Source organism: Puccinia triticina, chromosome 6A (genome assembly GCF_026914185.1).
Source record: "Puccinia triticina chromosome 6A, complete sequence".
Classification (NCBI taxonomy): Eukaryota; Fungi; Basidiomycota; class Pucciniomycetes; order Pucciniales; family Pucciniaceae; genus Puccinia; species Puccinia triticina.
The window spans coordinates 6,543,111-6,566,081 of record NC_070563.1 but is presented as its reverse complement, the minus strand read 5'-3'; the positions used below and the strand labels follow the sequence as shown (position 1 = coordinate 6,566,081).

At 45.1% G+C, this 22,971-nt stretch overlaps 1 protein-coding gene across 1 annotated transcript; it reads right to left on the bottom strand.

Annotated features, from left to right (window-relative positions):
- Positions 1 to 20,954: 20,954 nt before the first annotated feature.
- On the bottom strand, positions 20,955 to 22,618 carry PtA15_6A753 (uncharacterized protein; the record flags this gene model as incomplete). Its single annotated transcript, XM_053170492.1, has 5 exons — positions 20,955 to 21,446; positions 21,533 to 21,691; positions 21,770 to 22,089; positions 22,300 to 22,462; positions 22,556 to 22,618. The coding sequence occupies 5 exons, from the start codon at positions 22,616 to 22,618 to the stop codon at positions 20,955 to 20,957; spliced, it is 1,197 nt and encodes a 398-aa protein (XP_053021678.1).
- Between the last annotated feature and the right edge of the window lie 353 nt (positions 22,619 to 22,971).

Below are 22,971 nucleotides of genomic sequence, written 5' to 3'. Positions count from 1 at the left end.
GCAGCTGACTTGGCCCCAGCTGTCCTTGCGTAGCCTCAACGGAGGGACAAGCAAAAAAGGCTGAAAACAGACATCTGCTGCCTACTCATTTGCGAGGTAGGGCATAAGTCCCTCCTTCGGAGGGTCGCTTCGCGACAGCGCTCGCGCGCCTCTGATTGAGGGACTTAGCTAAGTTCGGGGCAGGGGCGCGAGTGCGACCTCCCTCTGTGAGACAGAGACCCTGCGGGGCTGCCCCTTTGGGGCTCTCACAGTGAGGCTTTGTTAAGCTGCTCGTTTACGCACCAGAGGTAAGTTTGGGCCTGATCTGATGATCCCTGTTGAGCTCTAGCGGTCAATTTCTTTTTGACCAATTACAATCCTAGCCCTTTCTATAATGACATCATCATTTCTGCTATTGGTCCAGTTCCTGATGACATCGCTTCCCTTGCTCGAACCTCTCCCTCTCACATACTAAATACACGGCGGGAGCGATCGATGTAGATCCATCCTGTCCAGACAACGCGCGGGCCGGATTGACGCCAAAATGCCCCCAGGTGACGGCAAATTGCCTGATCAGGGCCCTGCAGACAAGGCAGTGCCCCATCTCTGACAAAGACTAGCACAGTGGTATTCAAAGTGTTTTTTGGGCCCCTTGAATACTGATTCGTCAAATATTCAAGTATTTGGAGATATTTGACGGAAAAACTTCCAAAATACATTAAAAACACCAAAAAATTACATTTTTTGTGTTTTTGACTTCTTTTGGCCCATTTCTGGGCCATAAATTTTTGAGAAGGTCATCCTTCAAAAATATCATTGTGCCAAAGAAGCTTAAAATGTTGCCGGAGGCATATCTCATAATGGCGGACGCACTATTCAGAGTGCCGGACACACTTTTGATAGTGGCCGACGCACTTTTGATAGTGGCGGACACACTTTTGATAGTGACAGACACACTTTTGATAGTGGTGGACGCACTTTTTATAGTGGCAGACACAATTTTGATAGTGGCGGACGCAGCGTAGCGTGCGCTCTTTTGCGCCCTGCGTGCTTAGCATTAGCGCAATTGCGCGTATCTGTGCTAACGCTACACTAAAATCTAAAATGTATCTGTGCTAACACTATGCTAAAAGCTAAAATAGCTTTGCACCCTGTGCACGTAGCGTCAGCGCAGATGTGCGCATAGTGCAGCGCAGATGCACACAATTCTGATAACACTACGCTAAAAAAGAGTGCATTTGCCCTGCGCTACACTACACTAAAAGCTATGGTTAGCGTAGCTGACCCACTTTTGGGCCTTTTCAAACTCATCTGGGGCCTTTGGGCCCCAGAAATGCTTGCATTGGCCCTCTACGCGCCCCTTTGAGCCATTATTTGAATTTATTCAAATATTTGAGCTTAAATTTGCCTAGGCATTATTCGACTCAAATCGAATACAAATACTCAAATCAATTCGATTTGATGTGCTAGTCTTTGATCTCTGACAGCTAGGACATGAGGTCGGACCCAACCCCGGCCAAACCACGTCCCCCACTACCAAGATGGATGAATTTGTGATGTTGTATATTGATCAATATAGCGTATATTGATCAATTTATATTGATCAATTTTTTTTATTCCTCTTGATAACTTTTTCTGTGTTCCGTGTCTCCTTATGCTCTTCCATAATCTCTCTCCTTCCCACTGTGTTAGCTTCAAGCCACAGGATTTTTTTTTTTTTGCCTGACAACATTCATAACTTTCTACATACACCATTCAATTCTGCATGAAAAAAAGACATTGCAAGTTTTAGGATTAATCCAGGGTGGCTGAGGGGTCTCAGATTTTTTTCCGTTTTTTTTACTTCAACAATTGATGTTATCAGAAGTCTCCGAATCTACTTTTGTTCAAATAAGGAAAAACATTGACCCCTGACCTATCTCATGATACCATCCTGCACACATTGTTAATTTGGTTGGTTGAACTTCCTGAAGATATTGCACATCATACTTGAAGTGCTACATGCATAGATGGCCTTTTTGAAATTAGTTTACCATGGTTTAGAATATTTTTGTCAGGTTCTTTTTTTATCTACTTTTGTTATCAACCACAGATTGATGAGGAATATTTCAGCATAAAATTTCATTGAAGAATTTTTCTGCATTTGAAACCCAGAAATATTGTGTTTGGGGTTGCATCCATTAAGCAGCAGCTACAATCTGATCAGTTGCCAAATATCACTACTTTGGTATTTTCTTGGTGTTTCTGCCACTATATCTCATCCCAGCATGGGAATCCTTCTGCCATGTGTTTTCCAAAATGTTTACAAGCCCCCAAATTTTTATTCTGGACCTTTACTGACCAGAAAATCCCCAAATGTAGCAGCAATAGTCTGATCAGTTCCCAAATATCACTACCTGGTAGTTTCTTGCTGTTTCTGCCACTATATCTCATCCCAGCGTCGGAATCCTTCTGCAAGATCCTGACCAAAATGTTTAGAATCCCCCAAAGGTTCAATATGTACCTTCACTGCCCACAAAACCCCCAAATATAGCAGCTACAGTCTGATCAGTTCCCAAATATCACTACTTTGGTAGTTTCTTGGTGTTTCTGCCACTATGTCTCATCCCAGCATGAGAATTCTTCTGCCATATGGTTACTAAAATGTTACGAAGCCCCAGAAGTTTCAATATATACCTTTACTGACCACAAAACCCACAAATGTAGCAGCTACAGTCTGATCAGTTCCCAAATATCACCACTTTGGTAGTTTCTTGGTGTTTCTGCCACTATATCTCATCCCAGCGTGGGAATCCTTTGACCATATGGTTACCAAATGTTTACAGGCCCTCAAAGATTCATAATGTACCTTTACTGACCACAAAACTCCCCAATGTGGCAGCTACAGTCTAGTCAGTTTCCGAATATCACTACTTTAGTAGTTTCTTGGTGTTTCTGCCACTATATCCATCCCAGCATGGGAATCCTTCTGCCAGATGGTTACCAAAATGTTTTAATGTCCCCAAAGTTTCATTATGTACCTTTAATGACCACAAAACCCCCAAATGTAGCAGGCACAATCCGATCAGTTCCCAAATATCACTACCTGGTAGTTTCTTGGTGTTTCTGCCACTATAACTCATCCCAGCGTGGGAAGCCTTCTGCCAAATGTGACCAAAATTTTTGCAAGCCCCCAAAGATTCATTATTTACCTTTACTGACCACAAAACCCCCAAATGTAGCAGCTACAGTCTGATCAGTTCCCAAATATCACTACTTTGGTAGTGACTGGGTGTTCCTGCCACTATATCTCATCTGGGGGTTTTGTGGTCAGTAAAGGTACAGTGCCCAGAAGATAGTTTTCATGAATTTTCTTTTGACTAGAACACATACAAACCATGCCTGTTAAGTTCTGATTTATTGGAAGGATGGACAGAAAGGTTTCAAAAGAATGAATATAAGTAATGTTTTTGGAAAAAATAAGTGCATACAAGCTGAAAATATTTTTTCATTAAATGATAATTTTGGAAAATCTTTAATACTATTCCAAAAAAACCATGAATAATCAGAATCAATAAACTGACATGTGACGTGAATGATAATAAATGAAAAAAATGAATCCCAAAATCCATCCTAAATTTTAGTTGGCAGTGAAAACACCCCAGACACTGTTTTTTTGTTACCTGCAGTGCAAATTTGAAATTTTGGATGTCCTTTCCCTGCCCACAAAAACTTAGGATGGATTTTGGGATTCATTTTTTTCATTTATTATCATTCAAGTCACATGCCAGTTTATTGATTCTGATTATTCATGGTTTTTTTGGAATAGTATTAAAGATTTTCCAAAATTATCATTTAATGAAAAAACATTTTCAGCTAGTATGCACTTATTTTTTCCAAAAACGTTACTTATGTTCATTCTTTTGGAACCTTTCTGTCCATCCTCCCAATAAATCAGAACTCAACAGGCATGGTTTGTATGTTTTCTAGTCAAAAGAAATTTCATGAAAACTTTCTTCTGGGCACTGTACATAATGAAACTTTGGGGGCTTGTGAACATTTTGGTAACCATATGGCGGGTTATTTACCATGCTGGTATAAGATATAGTGGCAGAAACACCAAGAAACTACCGGGTAGTGATATTTGTGAACTGATCAGACTATAGCTGCTAGCTTTGGGAGTTTTGTGGTCAGTAAAGGTACAGAATGAAACTTTGAGGGCTTTTCAACATTTTTGTCACCATCTGGCAAAATGATTCCCACGCTGGGATGAGATATAGTGGCAGAAACACCAAGAAACTACCAGGTGGTGATATTTGGGAACTGATCAGACTATAGCTGCTACGTTTGGGGGTTTTGTGGTCAGTCAAGGTACAGAATTAAACTTTGAGGGTTTGTAAACATTTTGGCTACCATCTGGCAGAAGGATTCCCACTCTGGGATGAGATATTGTGGCAGAAACAACAAGAAACTACCAAAGTAGTGATATTTGGGAACTGATCAGAATGTAGCTGCTACATTGGGAGGTTTTGTGGTCAGTAAAGGTACATAATGAAACTTTGGGGGCTTTTGAAAATTTTGGAAACCATATGGCAGAAGGATTCCCACGCTGGGATGAGATATAGTGGCAGAAACACCAAGAAACTACCAAAGTGGTGATAGTTGGAAACTGTCAGCCTTAGAGTCATCACAGCTGACCTAAAAGCTGCCTGTTCTACCTTTGTTACATATAAATTACTTTATATCTTTTTCATCTTAAGAGATATCCCTGTTTTGACTTCATATTCTGTTTCCTCATGCAATTTTAACCCTAGTTACAACTTACCAATTCATTGTAACTATACTCCTTCCCTGAGTTACTGAGTTGTAGCGCCCTTGCGCAGTTGTGACGTGTCAGCGCTACTAGGCGCGCCAAACCACATGTACATATGTAAATTACATAAGCAAACTGTGAAAATTTTCGTAGTCAGGATCCCCCTTGCCTGAGGCGGATCCACAGACTTCAGCACACCAGAACCACCACCCAGATAACTCCAGGATCACCACCAAAGAGCCTACTATACTCCCAGTATACCTACCGTCACAGGCGCCTAGGATATTGACAGTAAGTAACCTCTTTCACTGAACCTTGTTTATCTCAGAGGTACAACTCTGTGTCTTGCTGGATCTGCCTTTTCTTCTTGCTTTGCTTCCTCCTTGATCACAGGGCTGTCCCTCCAAATCTATAGGCCTTTGCCTCCATCTTGATCACAGGGCTGTCCCTTCTTATCATCAGGCCTTTGCCTCAAAATCTAGGTTCAGGGCTGTCCCTCAGGTTTCCCATTAAGAACCTTGACTGTCCAGAGAGAAGTCTAAAAAACTGTGGCTGGATTAAGACTTATCTAATCCCGATACCCTCCTGAGAGGAAGCTGTAGCACTTCTTGCACAGATTAGCAGCACTCTTCTGAAGAGTAGCATTGCCAGTGGACGTGCATTCCCACTAGAATAACCTAGTACTTCTCTTCCTTCTTATCCTGCTTGGTTTCTCTCTCTCTTTCTCTTTTTTCTATTATAGTTGTAATTTCTTTATCCCAAGAAATCCAACTATTGCCCCCCCATTTCTTGTGTCCTGCTGTCACTATAGAGACTCAGGCTCACAGAAACTGTTGAGGCTAAAAACCCTCCCTTTACATTGCTCCTCCCCGACCTCCTCTTGTCTCCTGATACTCCAAATGTGGAGTTTGTCCACCCCACACTACAACACCCCCCCCTCAAACTCCACACCTCTAAATACAATTAGACTGAAAAAATGGAAAAATGAAGGTTAAAAATATAGGTGTGATGAAAGCGGAATTAAGAAATGATAAAAACATTGAGAAACTGTATCATCGGAAAATCTTCTTCATGGAAATGGAATGGAGAGTTGTCTTGAGAGGTTTAGTGAAGAAATCAGCGATGTTGTCAGAAGTTGATACCCATTCAAGCTTGATGTTGTGTTCGCGTACCGCATCGTTAACAAAAAAGAAGTTCCTTTCTAAACTTTTCATTCGTCCTTTCGAGGCATTGTCGTCGGATACCAGAACCGCCGCCCGATTGTCGCATTTGAGAATCAAGTTCGGATTGATGTCGAGAGATTGTACAATCGGTATGAGGAAAAGAAGGAAGTCCATTGATGATCCAATCGAAATGAATTCCGCAGCGCATGTCGAAGTCGCCACGACCTTCTGTCGTCGAGAACCCCACGCAATGGGGCTGCCAAAAAATGTGATTATGAAACCTGATGTCGAGCGCTGGTATTCGCCTCCCCAGCTTGCATCGGACCAAGTAATCAGATGGTCATCCGTACATTCCAATTTTAACCGTTTGTCCTTCGTCGTCGCCAAATACTGAACTAAGTGTTTGAGACCGTTCCAATGAGTTTCATCCGGATTTGCGCTGAAACGCGCCAGATAGTTTACTGAATAGCTTAAGTCCGGCCTCGATCCGAGAGCAATGTAGTTTAGGGATCCAATCAGGGATTGGTATAGAGTTGCATCAATCGGCTCCTTGTTCGATGTCGTCAAGTTGTTATCCACGAGAGGTGTGTAGGTTGGGACAATGACTGGCTGGACTAGTTCTTGAAACTTTGCGACCGTTTGATCCGTCAGGAAGGGTTGACTCAAAATAATGGTGTTGTCTTCATAATCCAATTTGATACCAACTAGTTTATCTGGTTTGTCGTCCCATCTCACTCGTAGGTTCTTCTCCATATTGCCGCGTAACAAGCCAAGAGCTGATGGGTCATTGCTGAACACTATCCCGTCATCGACGTGAATCCAAATGATGATGACCGAGTCGCCTTTTTTGTATCTGTAAAGGCACTCCTTGACTTCATCGCAGTCAAATCCCCACCCTTGTAACAGACCTTTAAAATGTTTCCACCAGCATCTGCTGGCCTGACGCGTACCGTAAAGTGCTTTTTTGAGTTTCACGACCTTACCCGCAAGATGCGGAAAAAGTTTGACTGGTGGATCGACGTACATTGTCTCGTCAATAGGGCTATGTACAAAAGCGCCCGTGATGTCGAATGAATTGATCCTCCATTTCTTCTTGATGGCGAGGGTAATGAGTAGTCTGAGCGTCGTAAGTGAAGCTGTGGGTGCGAATGTTGATTTTACGTCTCTGCCGAGTCGCTGTTTGAAACCTCGGACCACAAACCAGGCTTTCAGTTTCTCGATTGTACCGTCCGATTTGCGCTTGATGTCGAAAACAAAACGAGTGCCGATGGAGTGTTTCCGTTCCTTTTCTTCAATGTCGAAAGTGTCGATTTCCACCAGCTGATCCCATTCAGATATACACGCGGTTCGCCATTGATCACTTGCAGGACCGCGTAGGGCCTGGCGCAGATTGATTGGAATTTCTGCATCGGAAATCGCCTGGATATTGTCGATTTGATTGTCTTGAGCATCACATGTTTCTTTTGTTTTTTCTTGGCCAAGGACAAGAGCCCTACGAATGGAAGATGCGTCAGAAGATTGTGTGGGTGTGTTAATCAGTGGTTTTCCCTGATAGTCAAAAAACTCAGCACACTCTGAGTTGACGACCTTCTTCGTTGTCGGGTTCCAAAAAAACCAGCCTCGCTCATTGTCCTGGTATCCCACCAAGTACCCCGTCCAACCCCGGAGATCCATCTTCCTGCGACGCTCCTTCGGGATGTGTACACACGCCTTGGTACCGAAGGGATAGAAACATTCTGCAGACGGTTTTCTGTCTGACCAGAGTTCGAGAGGACTTGTCTTGCATCGAGCGTTAGGAAGCCGGTTAATCAAGAAGCATGCACACCTGTAGGCGTAAGACCACAGAGTTTCTGGCATGTGCGAATGCCTCAGAGTCGTTCGAGCAATGTCGCCTAGTGTGCGATTCAGGCGTTCCGCTTCACCATTCTGTTTGGGGGTATAAGGCGAAGTGAAGATGATTGAAGTACCGACTGATGAGAGATAGTTTTGAAAGGATTGGGTTGTGTATTCTTTTGCATTATCGCATTGGATGTATTTAGGAGCTGATTTGAAATGAGAAATTAGGAGCTGATTTGAAATGAGAAATGATCTTTTTTACTAATGAGATGATGATAGTCAGAACTTCGGATCGGGATTTCATGGCGAATACAAAAGAGAATGTGGTCGCGTGGTCCCGGACCGTCAACAGGAATCTATTGCCGTGTATATCTGCGTCAAGTGGGCCGAGGACATCTGTGACCATAAGGTCCAGTCTAGATTCCATGGGAACGACTTCTGGCAGGTGGTGACGTCGTCGCTCGCTCTTACATTGTTTGCATGATTCGCATATGAACGGTGTCCAGGTTTTGAGATCGAAATTGGGGACAAAACGCTTGAGAAAATCTTTGACAATCGCGTCCGAGACATGTCCCAGACGACAGTGCCAATCAAAAGAAGGTGAAGAAGAAATAGAAGTCGAAATATTTCTGACGAGAGCGGAACAAGGATGAAATGAATCGGGAAAAACAAGCCAAGATCGGTTGCGGTATTGAGCCGTGAAAGTCAAAAAAGGCAACGCCAAGAGAATGTTGTTATTCGGGAGGAAAGTCGGCTTAAAACCCGAATCAATGAGTTGGCCGAGGCTAAGAAGAGTGCCTGTCATTTCCGGGCTGTACAGAACCTTGGGAATTGCTAGGGTACCAGCCCCATTGGTTATCCTGAGGTGTCCACTATGTGTCGCCGTCATGAATCCCGTCGAAGACGCAAGGTTCAGTCTCATGGAGGGTCGCAGCGCTGTTAAAAAGGAAAAATCAGGGAGAGATCCGCTCACGTGGTGGGTTGCCCCAGAATCCAACACAGTGCCAACGCCAGCTGTGCCTGTCACATCCGCACCCACCGCCAATTGAACCGCCGCATTCTCTTCAGGACGGGTGGGTGGGTCGTTCGGAGGCGCAGCTTGACGGGCGAAACCGGAAGCGGGGCGACCAGGTGCGGGGGTATTGGGCAACTGCAGGCCGGCGTCCCTGCGGAGAGTCGGACAAGTCGATCTCCAATGTCCTGATACCCCACAGTATAGGCAAGGTCTGCCGGCGAGAAGGTTGGGATCGTTGGGACCAGTGTTGCCCCGTTGTATGTTGTTGATAGCCGAGGCGATATCGTCAATAGTTGGATTCCCTGGAGTACCAACGTTTTGGTTGCGTTGCTGGTTGGGTTGTGGTACAGATGGTCGTTGCTGAGTCGGTTGACGTTGAGATCTCGCCGGTTGTTGAAGTCGTGCGTTGGGTTGTGTCGCAGCATTCCAATTCGGGATGTTTGCAGGTGGTTGGTTGGGCCAGGTCCGGTATACCGAGGGGATTGACAAAGTTGATGAATCGAATCGTACCGTTTCGCCATACGCGGAAATGATAATCGTCTGGATATCTCTAGCCGTAACTTCCGCTTTTTGTCCAAGTTGCAAAGATATGTTTTGAAATAACTGTGACCGAGACATGGAGGCCGGAGGTGGGACGATGGATTGTAAAATGAGACTCTCAACAAGAGGGGAAAGGGCCGCTCCGACTTTTTGAAGGTCTGAGAAGATATCGAATAATTTGTTGAACAGGCCAGGAATCTGTGATGGATCAGTTGACGGCCCCGAAATTCGCAATTCCAGTAATTTGTCCATGAGTTCCATTTGACAAAATCAAATAGTCCCCTGGAAGTTGGTTTGAACTGCCTTGTAAGCTTCAGTTCCGGTCGTGAATCAATCAACAAGAGATGAAAGTTCGTCATGTACTGTGATTTGAATGAGATACAATAGGCATGTGTTCTCTTGGGCGGATAACTTGATGTAATTCTCGACCTTATCGAAGAAATTTGGGTGGCCAAGCGTGAGAAGAACGACGTGCGTAAGCCCTCTTTTCCATTTGTTGAAATTCGATCCATCCGGCAATAACGGGTCCACTTCTGACTTGTAAATACTCGGCTGTTGCAAGAATTTGTTTCTGGGCAAGATGTCGGTTGTATTCGCTTGAGACATGGGGATGGTGGGTGGATCTACGACGAATGGGGTCTGAGATGTTGCAGATATCGGGCCCAATGAAGATTGTGGAGACTGGGGAAAATCGGGAGACTGGGGGGAATCGGGAGATTGGGGGGACAGAATGGGTGTTGTGTCCCTTGGTATGTTGACCTTCGGTCGGTATTCAGGTGATGGGATAATGGTGGTGATGGGCAGGCCAAAGGGATTTCTAACAACCCTGCTATCGTTCGGAAATGTTATTGTAGTCGATTTTAGCTTGTTGATTTGTCGAGTTAAAGATTTCAAGACGATGTAGGATATAGCTGATATGAAAGGAGACGGTGGACAATTGTGTTCCAATGGATCCGGTTTTTCCTCAATCGGAGACGGAGGTAGAGGTGGAAGTTTCAGAAGTGCCTTGTAGGCTTTTGTCTGTTTCGGTCGCTTTGCTCTTGTTGGTGGAGGAAGCGGTCCCGTCAACTCAGGTTGTTCTTGTCGGGTGTTGACCATAAACTGGAGATGATGAGCCAAAGGGGTCAAGTCTAAAAGGTCGAAAAAAGGCTAGCGAGTCGGTAGACAGCTGACTCTTAATCTGTTGAGGCTAAAAACCCTCCCTTTACATTGCTCCTCCCCAACCTCCTCTTGTCTCCTGATACTCCAAATGTGGAGTTTGTCCACCCCACACTACAACAGAAACTGATCAGACTGTAGCTGCTAAATTTGTGGGTTTTGTGGTCAGTAAAGGTACATAATGAATCTTTTGGGGCCTGCAAACATTTTGGTAACCCTATGACAGCAGGATTCCCACGGTGGGATGAGATATAGTGGCAGAAAGACCAAGAAACTGCGAAAGTAGTCATATTTCGGAACTGATCAGACTGTAGTTGCCACATTTGCGCGTTTTGTGGTCAGGAAAGGCACATAATGAAACCTTGGGGGCTTTTAAACATTTTGGTAACCATATGGCAGAAGAATTCCCACGCTGCAATGAGATATAGTGGCAGAAACACCAAGAAACTACCAAAGTAGTGATATTTGGGAACTGATCAGACTGTAGCTGCTACATTTGGGGTTTTTTTTGTCCGTAAAGGTACATAATGAAACTTTGGGGGCATGACAACATTTTGGTAACCATCTGGCAGAAGGATTCCCATGCTGGGATGAGATATAGTGGCAGAAACACCAAGAAAATACCAAAGTAGTGATATTTGGCAACTGATCAGATTGTAGCTGCTGCATAATGGATGTGACCCCAAACACAATATTTCTGGGTTTCATATGCAGAACAGTTGTCCAATGAAATTTTATGTGGAAATATTCCTCATTAATCTGTGGTTGATAACAAAAGTAGTTAAAAAAAGAACCTGACAAAAATATGCTAAACCATGGTAAACTAATTTCAAAAAGGTCTTCTATGCATGTAGCACTTCAAGTTTGATGTGCAATATCTTCAGGAAGTTTAACCAAGCAAATTAATAATGTGTGCAGGATGATATCATGAGAGAGGTCAGGGGTTTAATGTTTTTCCTTTTTTGAAAAAAGTAGATTTGGAGACTTCTGAATATAACATCAATTGTTGAAATAACAAAAAAATAAAAAAAAATTGAGACCCCTCAGCCACCCTGGATTAATCCTAAAACTTGCAATGTCTTTTTTTCATGAAGAATTGAGTGGTGTATATTGTAGGAATTTATGAATGTTATCAGGCAAAAAAAAAAAAAAGATTCCTCTGGCTTGAATCCAACACAGGGGGAAGGAGAGAGATTATAGAAGAGTATTAAGGAGACATGGAACACAGACAAAGGTATCAAGAGGAATATAAAAAAATGATCAATATAAATTGATCAATATACGCTATATTGATGAATGTACGACATCACAAATTCATCCATCTTGGTAGTGCTCTTTGCTAGAGACGGGCATCATGGCAAAATAACATCAGTCATGATTCCAGACCTGTTGGGAGCTGCTCAACTCGATCAGTTTTCCGGGAAGATGGCAGCCCGGTCCTGTGGATAAAGTCCTCGGGGCAACTTTGAACAGCCGGGGTGACATCACCTGCTTCTTGAGTCTCACCCTCTTACTCAATGCTTGCTCTTGTCTTCCCAAGTCTCAAGTCATCCCCTCATCCTCTCTTCCTTGCTCCTCCCTCCATTGCACCTCCCTTGCTCCTCTTTCCCCTCCCTTGCTCCTTCCTCCTCCCTTCCTTGCTCCTCTCTCCATTGCTCCTTGCTCACTCGCTCCTCCCTCATCTCTTGCTCCCTACTTTGTTCTCTTCTTGTTTGCCTTTTGGCCCATTTAGCGCAGATAATCAGCTCAAAAACTTGTAATAGTATGAAATGTTTGTAGTTGTTAATCAGCTTGGTGTACATATTGTCTTTTGTAAAATGCTTGGACTCAATTTTGAGTTTTCTGTGCAGAATCATGGGGTTGTATGATTGCAGTTTTTTTCTGCTCTGTTGTTTCTGCCTTGTGTTGTGAAATCAAGATTTTTACAATTTTGGCCTTGGCATTATAACCGCCAACCTCAGTCGCCTCAGATCAACCACCTCAACTCTTGCTGACATTTCCGCCTTCCTCTGGCGAATCCTTTGAACTCATTCTCAATAAACATCGGTCAAACTTTTCGGATTGAAAGCACCAGTTGAAGAAGATATGTAGCACGTCAGCTTCCAACCAGCACTTTCAACAGAACAAGCCGACTCAGCGAGATCCAGAAAGCGCGTCATTCCGTTGCCGTCTCATCCTATGCCACTCAAACCAATCAAGGTATCACTTGACAGCCTTATCTTCTATCCTCCCAATCCCACGTCCCCAGGCAGGTTTCTAGGATGGAATCCCAATAGAAAAGGAAAAGCGGACTTACTCGCAAGAGAAGTCCAAGGCTAAAGCAAGGAATCAAATCAAAAGAATCTAGGTGAGGGCCTGACTGGCAAAACGCGGTCAGAAGTGACGGTTTCGGCGAGGGAGGCAATGCTAAGGTGATGTTGACTATTCTGGGGAGGCCTTTACTCGCTCAAAGGCCTCCCTATTTATATTCTTGCTGCAACAGGGAGCGTCACAGCTCTTGGGTCATTCTTTCGGCCTCTCAGCCAGGGGAAGGATCTGTTTGACAGGATTGCGCGTGAGTTCTACTACTTCAGTTTCTCCTGTCTACGTCTTTGGTGACACTATGTTCTCTTCTTTGGCCGGAGGAGGCCTTGTAGTTAGAATACAGCTGAAAGTTTCCGGCCGCCTTGTCTCAGGCCTGGTACAGTGCCCAGAAGAAAGTTTTCATGGAATTTCTTTTGACTAGAACACATACACTCCCAACCCATAACTTTAGCCCAATGAAAATCTTGAGTGGTCCAAGATGAGAATCACAGTATGTAGGTTGCTGTCTCTCAGTGAATCAGAGCATTGGAGGACTTCCCGTCACAATCTGGGAGCAATCTGAGAGCCTCCCAGAGTCTCAAAGGCTAAATTTCCCTGCAAAATTTGGCTCAGATCTGGGTCTGGAAGGGGTTCCCAGATTGACGGGAAGTCCTCCATTATCTTCCTCACTCCCAAGTTTCACTTGAGTGACCTTCAGGTTTGTCATCCCTTGTCACGCTCAACACCATGAGGAGTCCATCTTGGCGGGGAGGGGCAAATAAAAAGTATCTCCTCACCTGCTGGTCAAGGATGAATCATCATTCAGGAGGCCGCCGCCGGTTGAGGAAGACTTAATCTCCGAGGCAACCAGGTATTCACCTACCGTCGTGCCACATAGGATTCCTCATTAGCCGGTGGGTCCATAATTTCCCAACTCTCCCATAAAGATTTCATCGGTCAGCTGGTGCAGACTGTTGCATCTAAGAAACTGAGATGACGAGATCAGGAGTCCAAAAACCGCAACAATGAGAGAGGTCAAACAGACTATCTTTAGACTTTGGTGGCGCGAATGAAAACTATAAAAAGCTTGATAATGGTGAAACAAATTGATTGGAGCAATAGGAAGATCGGGTGAGAGAGGAAAGGGAACCGGTCAACAGCAGAGGCAGCTAGCAGCTACAGCCTGTAAGCCCAAGCTTAACAAAGCCTCTCAAATGGGGGTCCGGAAGAGACTCTCCGTAGGAGAGGCTTACCTCCAAAGTCGCCCGCGTGGCCTGAGCAATTTGAGAAAATGGTGAAATTTTCACCATTTTTAAGCTCAAGAATCATTTGAGCAAAAGAAAAGCCCTTCAGAACAATTCTGATTTGGCAAAGTTGTATACAGCCTTGCTTCTTAGGCATATTTTCCTTGCTTTTTGGGAAAAAAAGGTGCAAAATAGCCGGTTGCTTGCGATTTGCAGTTGGTCTTGTTATTTCCTTTTGCAAAGTAAAGCTTGACAGGTGGAGAACTGTTTGGATCATCGGACCATAAACCCTCTCACGTTTTTTTGACTTGCTGCAGCCAGGTGCTGAATACATACTAGTATCTGATCATCAATTCATCATGATTCACCAGGGGGGAAAGTGTGGCACTCTCTGGAGAGTGCCAGGCCGTAATTCTGTCAGTCAAATGGTCTGATGTGAGTTAGGTGTGAGTCGCAACTCTTTGTTCAATTTTCTTCCCAACAGATGTGTAACTGTAGGTGAAGTGGTTGCGGGATGATCTGTAACCCAATTCCAACACATGGAATTATCTTAGTTGAAATTTTCTGTTTGGTTCATATCAAACAAAATCCAGGATGTGAGCTTCAATTCACAACATGTTTTGCCAAGAATGTAACTATCCTGATGCTCAAAGATATCCTTGACCAAGTGAGAAGGAAGATTTTTCAGGGCTGATTTTTTTCAATCAAAACCCACATAAAATCACATAATGAAAGATAGCTGTAAATTATAGCAACCGCAAAGACTCAGCTAACTGGTAGATTAATTCTTGTGGGATATTTCTGCCATGCCTGTTCCCTTCATCAATTGGGAGGAAAGTTATGTAAAATTAAATTTCTCTTTTTTGAGTATCACACAGTGTCAAAGCTGGGAAAACCTCTGTAACCTGTCTTCCCTCCCTGTATTATGAAATGTGAACAATCAAAGAGGCCTTTTCACCAACCATGTTTACCAAGTGATGGTCCACTTATGCAGGCTAAAGTTTGCCATGCGGTCAGCTGTTCATTTGGGTCCATGCAAATTTTGTATGTGAATACATTTTCCTTCACTTGACCTCCATCTGACTGAAAAATGCAGCAGCTGGAGGTTAAAATTATTAAGCTTCACAGAGGGAAGGGGGCAGATTGGTGGATATCAATAGATGCATCAATATTTTGATGATCCTGGAACCAGCAGGAGAAAGATTTCAATAGCTGGTCTGAACTCTGAGGTGAAAAGTCAACTCTGAAATGTCCACACACATCTCAGCATGCAGGGTCATACCGTTTGTCTTGTAGATTGATCATCTTCACACCTTTTGCCTGACTGTTTTGGGCGATTTTTTCCTCCAGGTAGCATACCTTCATCACACCTACCATTATGTCCGTGGCCATTGTGCCACAAAATGGGGTTGATTGCTCTTATCACATGGTAATTATTAGCACCAGGTGTAAGATAAGAATGATGCTCTTTTGACCTGCTGTATCCAGAACAATCAAAATCATCATCATTTTGTAGTGGCAAAAATGGTGTTCATATGTGTTGCAAATCACCAAAAAAGCTTGTGTTCCAGGAGTTTCAATCTGGGCACAAGTCAACTACGGTGGCAGCGGGGCAACAGGGATCAGCTCTGTATCCCCGGGTGTCCCCGGGGAGCGTGTTTTTTTTTGTCGCTATGTCCACCGTCATGTTTGGCCGAACATCAGGGTGGACATTGGCGAGTTGCTTGTTTACACGGGCTTGATGACCTTTGTTTGCTGGTCATTGAGCTGGGAAAGCCCCAACTCAATGAACAGTACACTAAATACTGTTCATTCAGCTTGGCTTTTCCGAGGTTGGTGGACAGTACAGACTGCTCACCAAGCTCAGACAGGCCCAGAACAATGACCAATAGGTGCTGGTCATTGGACCAGGGCTTCTCCGACTGGATGGCCAACACAAACTGGCCATTGAGTTCAGAGAGGCCGCGCTTGACAGGCATCATGCCCTGGTCATTGATCTGCAGCCTCTCCGAGCTCAAATCCAATGACCAGTACATAGATACTGGTCATCCAGCAAGAAGCCCTGGCCCAATGACCAGCAAATGCTGGTCATCTAGTCAGACTTTCCGAGCGCGGTAGGCAGCCTACACTGGCCACTCAGCTTGGAAAAGTGCAGCAGGATGGACAGTACATACTGTCCATCAAGCCGGGACTTTCCCCGCGCTGAGTACAGTACATACAGTCCTTAAAGCTGGGAGAGGCCCGGCTCAATGACCAACATGCAGTACTGGTCACTGCTCTGGGATTTTCCCAGCCTAGTGAACTGTGATCAAGTGGAGGGTGTCTCCACTCAATGGCCAGTAGAACCAGTCACCAAGTAAGGAACCCCCCCACTCAACAGCCAGTATACACCCCAGTCCTTGAGTGGAGAATCCCTCCACTCAATGACATTAAAAACCAGTCATTGAGTGGAGGATGTCTCCACTTGGTGGCTGGTAATTTAGATATGGTCATTGAGTGGACACAACCTCCAATCAATGGTTGTCCAACAGTCATCAAGTGGAGGGAATCTCCACTCAATGACTTTACAACCCATTCATTGAGTGGAGGGGGTCTCAAATTGATTCCTGAAACACACCACTAAGTTTAGAATACCAGGGTGTACCAGGCATCAAGTGGGGGTACCCTCAACTCAATTACCAACATGTTCACCATGGAGTGGATCAAAGATCAGCCTGAGTTGAACATAAGGTCAACATATTTGAAGCCTAAATCCCACATGCTCACACATTTGACATCAGACAGTCTTCCCAAAGGAACATACGGTCTGGCACTCTCCAGGGAGTGCCACACTTTCCCCCCTGGTGATTGTTAGTCAGAATGGTGAAAAATTGATAATAAATAAATATGTATTTGTTTTTTCTGCTGTGTGATACTTGGTTATGTATATAACACCAGGTACATCCGTTGGGATATCCGGGCTTGAAGAAGTCGGATTGTTTACAGTGGCATTTTATTGACATAATGATTTATTCAAAGGGATGAAGTTATTTGGGAATTTTAACCTGGAATAAATGTGCTTGGAATATTGCGCTTCTAATGGTGCCGGCGGCGGGATGTTTTTTGAAGTGCTAGTGATGAATTGAGGGGGTGAGATTACCTCCCAGCCATTTGGCTGGTAGCTCTCCCCCTCGTAAGCTGACTTTGGATGCAAGTCCCTCCCTTTGGGAGGCGGGCCCTTCGGGCCCCCCCAAGCGTAGGCGTGAGGGACTTGTGTTAAGTTTGCTGTAAGCCCCGCGATCTCTTTGCGATCGGTTTTTCACACCTCCCGATTTGATGAAAAACAGGATTTATTGCTGAAACTATAACCAGAACTGAGAAAAAAAACATTATCAGAAATGATGAAAAAGGTTAACAGAAAACATGAGACCAGAAGGATAAGCATACCGCGAGGAGGTGATATTTTAAGTGGGATCAGAACAGACAAGCTAAAATAAAGGAGATCAAACAATGAAAGATAGTAGACACTATGTGTGAAAAGAAAAGGAGGTCAATATGGGAGTCTTATGAGATCTTGAGGATGGTTGAAGTTGATGTTATATTTCTCACCAAATTGGAAAGAACCAATTTATGAATTGAAGTGATAGAGTCGGTGCAACTAGGATGATGCTTGGTGAGTGAGTGTCGATGTGGCGACGAAGTCGGTTGGATTGGATGAGGAGCGATATGAGAGACAGAAGATAGAGAAATAGGGAAGGGAAGATTCGAAGTCGAATAGCAATTTTGAAGAGCAGAATGGTGGCGAGAGGCGCAGGCCGAGCAGTTAGGCGATTAGTCGATTGACAGGATGAGTGAGACTGCTGAGGAAAGATTTGAGGGATGCGAGAGCGAGCGGTCTTTTATCTTTGTCGGAAGTTTGGCTGACTTGTGGTTGTGAGAGTTTGAGACCGAACCGTTTCAAGGGGATAGAGGTGGTCGGTTTCAAGGGATAGCCTAGAGGATCGAGGTGTGTCATGTTGTTGGAATCGAGAATTCAAGAGAGTTTCATGACTGAGGAGAAGATGGAAAGGAGCGGGGAGCGGGAACGGGAGCGAGAGCGGGAAGAGCGGAGAGCGGGTGCAGAATTCCAACACGATTCATCATCCCATTATGACGTAAGTGAGGTCATTCTCCTCTTCCTCCATCCTGGCCTGCGCCAACAGTACCTGTATCCTACCCGCCAATCAAGGCCGGTTGGTACTGACTGTATCTACCCACCGAGGAGGATTCCTTCTCGGCAAGGAAGTAAAGAGCTCCTTGGCCGCGGTTGGCGAGCAGGGGGCCAGTCGATCCATACCGTTCCTGGTAGTGACGGGTAGGATCCTAACCGTCACCAAGGATGATGTCTTCCTGAAGTTCCTCCTTGGCGTGGTAATATTGGAAGAGATGCTGCAACAAAGATCTACCTGGAAATCACCATGCACTAGATAATTTCCAGCTGTTTTGAGAGGCGCACATCAAAGGGTTGCGACGTCAGGATGGTTAAAATTCCTGTGCGCATCAAGATCCCGTGGCAAGTAAAGGTGCTGGAACTTGTGGATCAATGGTTGCATGTGCTCATAGAAGAGGGTTGTGTGATGATGTAAGAGATTATGGAGGTGGGAGGCGATATGGGATATGGTCGAGTGCAAAGGGGCTGGAAGATGAGAAGATTTGGAACAATACAGGGGCCGGGGCTGAAGCAAAAAATTTTGTCTGTCGGATTTTCAGCCTTGCCCACCCGCAAGCTTTTTCGCTATTGCTGTATATGTGGGATAGGTTATGTGTTGATGTGTGGACCCTTCCACATGCAGAATCCCAATATGCTCCTGAAACAATTGTAAGTGGGGGCATTGGAAGATTGCAGGAAGTTTTGGTACTTGTATGGCAACTCTGGCGCTTGGATTCATTCAAAAAGCAATTTTCATTTTTTGATTTTTTTGTAGCCAGAATGGCGTGTCAGGGCCTCCATAGGATACCCTGTTCAACCAAAAAATTAGTATTTGGTTTTTTTTCCTGTCACATGCAATACAGTTACTGTGTTTTCTAATTTTCTCCCTTTGGTTTGAACAATAATAAAGATTCTGAGAAATTTGCACTAAATTGGATAATTTTCACACTTTTCATTTTTTTCATTTGTTTTCTTTCATAATTATTCTTAGGAACTTACTTTCCACTCCTATAGCGGGGGGATGAATCCAGCCTAAACAATTCTCCTTTTGGGAGATCCCCATGGTTATCGGACTGGAAAAAAAATGTGTACGTAGTAGAATTAATGTAAGTACGTACAACCTGGCACCTGCATGCCAAAGTCCAGGAATCATCCCGGGCAAGCAGGTACATGCACACGCTTGCTGGGGGGCTTTCCAAACGGGTACGCCTATGTACATACTTAGTAGGGATGAATCTTCTTTCAGTTCCCCCAGGATAACTTACAACCTTGCTTGAAGAGGAAGATTTCTCGGCAAGCAGGTGCAAGGTGTCTGCGCTGGAGGAATTCTCCGGGCAAGTGGAGACATTCTTGGGGCTTTTGGCGCTTGCCGGGGATGATTCCAAGGAAGAGTCAAAAAGCATGTCCGCTTCTGAGAGAGGCCTCCTCCACAGTGGTCTAATTTTATGTTCTTGCCAATGAGGATACCCAACCAAGTGGTTCTCTCTACCCTGCTGGCGGGGATAGAATCTCTTTGGGCGAGCACCTTGTACCTGCTCGCCAAAGCATCTCGTACCTCTTCGCCGTTGAACTACAATGTAATTGCCAGGGAAATCATCTGCGGTGTGTGGGTAAATGTACATACTCATACTTGAGGCTTCTTCCAAACTCTGGGCAAGATTCCTGCGAGCAGTGAAAAAATCAGTGTACCCGGTTCCTGGGCAGGCTTCCTTCTTGGCAATCCCCTTCCCCAGTAAGCAGCTCGCAGGGTAAGATTCCTCCTCCCTTGATGTCTTGCCAGCATGCCATCAAGAAATTCCGGCGCGTGCTTGCTTGGCTCTGAAAAGGTAGTTAGTCTTTAGGTATGTAAGGCTCATCCAATTAGGGTGTTCAAAGTTGACTTGCATAAAATCATAAAATCCAAGCTGAAAAAAATATGTACCACCCAAACACTCAAATTAGAGCACCATTTCTAAAATGGTACATATAAAATCATCATTTGAAAATTTTATGATTTTATGATTTTATGTGTTGAAAATTTTATGATTTCAACTTTGAACACCTTTACATGTTCACCAACTTTTTTGCATAATTTTTTTAGTCTGTTTTGCAAATTGGCAACCAATTCATTTAACATTGTTTAGGCTACATTCAGGCACACCTTTGCTTTTACATCACTTTTTAATGTTCATTTTATCCTACCCCATGTGGCTTACAGACATCCACCCTGGACCTGGCGCTAAAGAGAACCACCAGCATCTGCTGCATCTTGTCAACAGTGGGCCGCTACACTAAACTCCTCTTCTGCTAATGTAGCAGCATATTCATGGGGGAATCCTACTTTTTGTTGGAGGGAAGTTTTCACATTCACCATAAAATCACATGAAACATAAACTGATCATCACACAACAAACAGGGCCACAGATCTGAAGTCAATAATCAAATTACCCCACCCAAAAAAAGAACTAATTAAAAAAACTTCAGCATAAATTGAAAGTTTCTATATTATATATCAACACAAAGAATATGTCTACTACAATTAAATAAATCTATGAAGAAAATGTCGGAGAGGGTGAGGAAACCTTGATTAAGAGAAACGAGATGGACATAAGGGAGTATAAGAGGAGAGATAAAGAAGTGGACAGGAGGGGAAGATGAGGATGGAAATAATTAGCATGGAGAGGGGTCTTCTCGCTCTCTCAAAAATGTAACACACACATACACAAGGTTTGACTGAAGCCAAGCGCGAAAAAAAAGAAGAATAAAGAAGATCCGGACGAGAAAGTTAAAGAAATCGTTAGGAATGCGCAGGAGGGAGTGGGAACGACGATCTGGGCGTGGTCGGGAGTGGGCCGCAGGGCGGGGTTTTCGGGCTTGTGGTAGTCGGCGGAGGGGGCTGAGGGGGAGGGGGCGAATTGGGGGTGATAGTAGAGCACGAGCTGCGTTCGGAGGAGTTACAAGAGGAGACGGAATCGGCGGAGGAGGAATGGATGAGGGTGTCCGGATGGGGGCGCAAGACGGGCGTATGGCCGAGGTGTGCGTGTTCGTCCGTGTCCGTTTCCTGCTCCCCGTCGCTCTCCACCGACTCCTCCCCCCTCGACCCATCCCACTCCTCCTCGTCCTCCGTCGTTGATACACACGACGATGATGACGGGCCGCTCCGCCGAGGTCCTAGGAGTCTTTCCGTGTAGTCCTCGAACTCGGAGGCACTGATCATCAGCCGAAAGTCGCTCATCAACAGGAACTTGATCTCCAGCTCCTCGAGCTCTTCCAACGGCAGCCCGCCAACCTATCGTCCCACAAAAATAAAAAAAATAAAAGCCCCTTATTAACGACGAACTTCAGGGGAGAAGGGGGGAGGCAAGAAGAGCCTACCTTGGCATAACGCGAGTTGGTGTAGAAGACGTCGCTTAGTAGCTTGCTTGCGGCGGTGATCGAGGCGATCAGGAACCGATGAACGTTCCAGGAATCGATGACGAAATGGAAGTTGAAAGGGGCGAGCGGAGTCGCGGGGAGATTCCATCTCTTCTTCTTCTTTTTCGAGGGGATCGTCTCAGAGGCGTCAGTCGCAGTGGAAGAAGAAGAAGGAGAAGGCGTTGTTGTTGATGGTACTATTGACGACGGCCGCTGCTGCTGTTGTTTGCAGTGGCGATGGTAGAAAGTGCAGAGCCTGTCGAGATAGATGAGCGTCGAGAGAAAGACGCCGTTGGAGGTGGGACAGTATTTGAGGATCCGGAGCAGATAGGCTTCGATGGAGATCTGGGGGACGATCTTGGCGTGGAAGGTGAGGATCGAGTTGGGCTTGGAGAGCAGCTCGAGCGAGGCCGTCGTCAGCTGGTTCTTGCTGTGGCTGGTCGATGGCAAGCAGCTCGGCTCGTCCAGCGCCGAGTAGAGCGAACGTGTCTGATTGTTTAGGTTTTGGAAGTGGATGACTGTTGGGCTTTGGATTGGGCGCGCGTCTGGTCTTTGGTCTTTCTCCTCCTTTTCTGCTTCGTCTTCATCCTCTTCGTCTTCTTCGACATCCTCTTCCTCTTCAGTTTCGTCTTCATCCTCTTGCTTGTGCTCATCATCATTTAGGTTTTCTCTTCTGAGGTGATAGTTAGGCTCGTCTCCAGTCCTTGCTTCTCGTCGTCCTCTCTGACGTCTGATCTGTTCCTGGCGTCGTCCCAGTTCGCTGGATGGTGTTGCCGGTCTCCTTCTGGAATGGTTGAGATGGTCATTCCTCCTAGTAATCCTATCGAACAGTCTGGCGAGGTTTTTGAGCAGAGTCTCCTGAGGAAAGCTTTCGAGGTCGATCTTCGTATTCTCCTTTGACCTTGATGTTGTCGTTGATGTTGCTGTTGTTGTTGTTGCTGTTGCTGTTGCTGTTGTTGCTGTTGCTGGTTTTGGGTGGATGACTGAGTGCTTGAGTAGTATCCGAGGGTCCTGGTGCTGGATCTCCAGTGGATTGAGTTTGTTCATCCGGTTGTTGTTGATGCTGTTACTGATATTATTGTTGATGTTCTTGTTCTTGTTCTTGTTCTTGTTCTTGTTCTTCTGGTGCTCCTGGCCATCGTCTCCCTCGCCGGCTGCTGCTGCTACGTGGTTCATCGCTGGAGGCCGCCGTGCTGTGACCACCACCGCCAGCACAGACTCATGAAAACCCACCACAGGGCGAACACACTCGCCCCTTTCTAGAATTGCCGGGATCGATAAACCGACCAAAGGAGACTCAAAACCAAGTTTACATTATCATCAACCATCGACCATCAGCAAATTATTCAACACTCCCCTTCAGCCGGGGACTGGGGGGATTTTTTTTCTTCGGCCAAATC